The sequence below is a fragment of the Littorina saxatilis genome, linkage group LG11 (genome assembly GCF_037325665.1).
Source record: "Littorina saxatilis isolate snail1 linkage group LG11, US_GU_Lsax_2.0, whole genome shotgun sequence".
In the NCBI taxonomy this organism is placed as follows: Eukaryota; Metazoa; Mollusca; class Gastropoda; order Littorinimorpha; family Littorinidae; genus Littorina; species Littorina saxatilis.
In genome coordinates this window covers 16,454,295-16,457,913 of record NC_090255.1, presented here as the reverse complement: position 1 = coordinate 16,457,913, position 3,619 = coordinate 16,454,295, and the positions used below count along the sequence as shown (strand labels likewise).

Genomic DNA, 3,619 nt, shown 5'->3' with positions numbered 1-3,619 from the left:
ATGGGATAGAGCCACTTGTCAATTGTTTCTTGTTCACAAAAGCACTAATCAAAAATTTTCTCCAGGGGCTTGCAAGTAGTACAATATATTACCTTGCTGGGGAGCATCGGGTAAATTCTTTCTCGTCCCAACCAATATGGGACTCCACCTAACCCGCGATTGAACAACCAAATTAATTAATTATTCTTAAGTATGGAGCTCAATCCGTCAATCAATTTCATGACAAATGTTCTTTGGCTTGCTTACATGGACTTGTATCAAAAATAAGTCAAGAATGTCTCTGGATACTGAGCTATGAATTTAACACGCTAAAGTTCAAGATTACCGATGAAATGTGTCTAAGTGGAGAGATGGTCTTATTTCCTGTAAAAGCCTGGCCATAACTTAGTCTTAGAGAATGAAGCAAACGTTTTCTAGTGGAGGAGTGGGCCTTTAACTGACTTTTTGCATTCGATGTGGATGTGTGTTCAAGGGACATAACCACGGACCCAGTTATCACTAGATATGATAACATAAAGAGTTACTTCTTACACGCTCATCTTCAACTGCACAACAGTTACACATGCATTTATAGCCACATAGACTGCTACCTTTTAGAAATGAATCCTAAACTTGCCATAGCGTTTTTATTTTTGATGATGATGATGATGATGAAACACATGAGGTTTTTAAAAATCAGTGATCAACTTCAGGCGCCTGTGCTGACCAACTTCTTTGAAGTTCTGACGACAAAGCTATGTCCTAACTACATGGTGTTAACCGATACTCATGCCAATGTCTGTCTGGGTTCTAGTCGCCGTGCACTGTGGCTACAGAACTACTTTGTCATTCCTTCAAATCATGGTGTACCTCGCGACACAGGCTTGGCTAGACTCTTTATGACGTCATCACAAAACACTTTCCAACTTACTTTCTTGACATTCTGCTGTTTTAGCAGTGACTGTGTATCAGTTTCTGTTTCTTAAGCTGTCAAAAAGTTTGAGCTATTCGAAACTTGTTGTTCCTACATCTTTCTTGTCGAGCGTTTTCAACGAGGGCCGACTCAGACAGCAGACAAAGGATCTTCCAGCGCACTAAATATCGCTTTTGTCTGTCATGTGGTACGGGTCGTCTGCTTCTACTTGCCGACCAGCCCAGTCACTGAGTCAGCGAGAAGTGAATGAATCGCGCGGCTTGAATAGCGCCTCTGCGCATGTGCGTGAGATGTGAAGTCCAAAATGGCGTCGGTGTGTAGTACACGGTAGTGCTGTGCGACCAAAACTCGGGATGTGTGCCGAGTAGTTTATCGTTAGGACGACCCAAGATGACAAACTGGCGAGGCTCATGATTTGTGTCGATGCAGTTCAAAAAGCGTTTCCTTTTAGTGTCCATAATATGTGGAATCCTGCTTCTCATCACCTACCTCGGGGGGTTTCTTCATGAGGCTTACTTGCGCCGTGTCAGTCAGAGTCAACGCAATGGAAAAGTTTTCTCTCTCGTCACATCCTCGAGCAAAAACCTCCACTCGTATTTTGACGAGGGCGACTATGCATTCGCCGAGGACTTGCATGTGTCTCCAGTACAGAGACGACAGATTTTATCACAGACATCGTCGGCGGAGACCACCGATGATCACCACCCCCTCCACCAACAGGATCAGAAGTTTCATCATCAACAGCGATACGCCAAGTGTCGCATGGAAACATGCTTTAACTTCACGAGGTGTGCGCGAGGATTCAAAGTGTTTGTGTACCCGAGACAGTTTAGGATCTCCAGCAGTTACGGGAAGATTCTCGCTAGCCTTGAGGAATCACGGTACCATACGACGGATCCGACGGAAGCGTGTCTCTTCATACCATCCATAGACACCCTAGACCAAGACGTCCGTAGTTCCGATCACTTTGACGTGCAGGATAAATTAAAGAACCTGCCTTACTGGAACAACGGACAAAACCACATCATCTTCAACCAGTACTCCGGCACGTGGCCGGATTACGTAGACGAACTAGGATTTGATGTGGGACAAGCTATCATAGCCAAAGCTAGTTTTTCTGTGGAAAAATTCCGAAGCGGATTTGACATTTCTTTTCCGTTATTTGCTAAAGACCACCCTCTGAAAGGAGGCGAGGGTGGATTCTTGCAAAATTCACTGAACACCATTCCGTCATATCGGCATTACTTGTTGGCTTTCAAGGGAAAACGTTACCTTACTGGGATCGGTTCGGAGACAAGGAATTCGCTGTACCATATACACAACTCTAAGGATATAATTCTTCTGACGACTTGCAAGCATGGGAAGGGCTGGGAGAAGAACCAGGATGATCGGTGCAAAAAAGACAACGCTGAATATGACAAGTAAGTTGTGACAATTTATATGTCGGCCTATTCCAGTTTAAAAACTGCCATTGTTTGCACCTGTGCAGGTCGGTACCTATAAAGGGCGAAAAGACAACTAAAGACAACTAAAGACGGCTAAAGACAACTAAAGACAACTAAAGACGGCTAAAGACAACTAAAGACAGCTATAAAGCAACATTATAATTTACCGTACTTTCGGGACTATAGGGCGCACCTTTCTATATACGGCGCACCCCCTCCTTCTGGTTTGAGTGAACAGGTGTCATCAGACTGAGCACTCCACTCCAAACCATCATTTTTTTCTTTCCTTCTGGTTTGAGTGAACTCTCACTCACTCAAATCAACAACAAAATGACAAATTTAAAAGACTTTTTTTTTGAGTTCACACACACAAAATAAATAAATGAATAAGAACGATCGAGGGGTGGGAAAACATTAAAAAAAAATAGCTACACACAAATTCTGAAATAATTCATAAGTTGTCTTTAGCTGGCTTTGGCCGTCTTTATTTGTCTTTAGCCGTCTTTAGTTGTCTTTAGTTGTCTTTAGCTGGCTTTGGCCGTCTTTATTTGTCTTTAGCCGTCTTTAGTTGTCTTTTCGCCCTTTATAGGTACCCGTGCAGGTGGAATAATCTGAACCCATGGCATTTTTATCCTCTCTCTTTCGTTTTTCTCTCTCTTCCTCCTGATGAAGTAATTATGGGGGCTACTCAACATAACAAGCCAGTGTTATGCCGAGAAGTAAGAACTCGTTCTTGAAATTCTCAGACACAGTTCATTTTACCCAGTGAGGGAGTTGACATACTCCCGAATATAGCCCTTGGCTGTGATGTCACATAATAACAAAAATACTGAATATTTGGCGACTTGTTCAGTCTGATTTAATAGCCCAAGAAAAAAATCAACATTTCCGATACCCCAACTGACCCTACGTTTTCCTCCCAACCCTATCAAGATCAAAGTATCACTTTTGTTTACCCTCCCCCTAAAGTAAAAATGACAAAGCTCAATTTTGCAGACTTTTAAAGGACAGTTATTCTTCTTTGACATACAGGGAACACCGCTCACAGGATTTCAAGCCAATAAAAAGACACATGCTCCTTCGTAATTTATACATGTTAAAAAGAAAACTTGAATGAAAATAAACTTTACCAATAGTGCCAATACCAACCCTATTTTTTAGGCTGTGTCATCGAAAACAAACTTTGCCTTCCCCCCCTTATTCTTGCTCTTTGGTCAGTAAATAACACGGAAGTACTGGTTAATCGGTAGTCAATATCTAT

The 3,619-nt window shown here is 42.3% G+C and overlaps 1 protein-coding gene across 1 annotated transcript; it reads left to right on the top strand.

Annotated features, from left to right (window-relative positions):
* The first annotated feature begins 696 nt into the window (after window positions 1–696).
* LOC138980794 (exostosin-1-like) lies at window positions 697–3,373 on the top strand. The gene is made up of 2 exons (XM_070353685.1): window positions 697–2,402; window positions 2,960–3,373. The coding sequence occupies exon 1, from the start codon at window positions 1,337–1,339 to the stop codon at window positions 2,336–2,338; it is 1,002 nt and encodes a 333-aa protein (XP_070209786.1). The 5' UTR covers window positions 697–1,336; the 3' UTR covers window positions 2,339–2,402; window positions 2,960–3,373.
* Window positions 3,374–3,619: the final 246 nt, after the last annotated feature.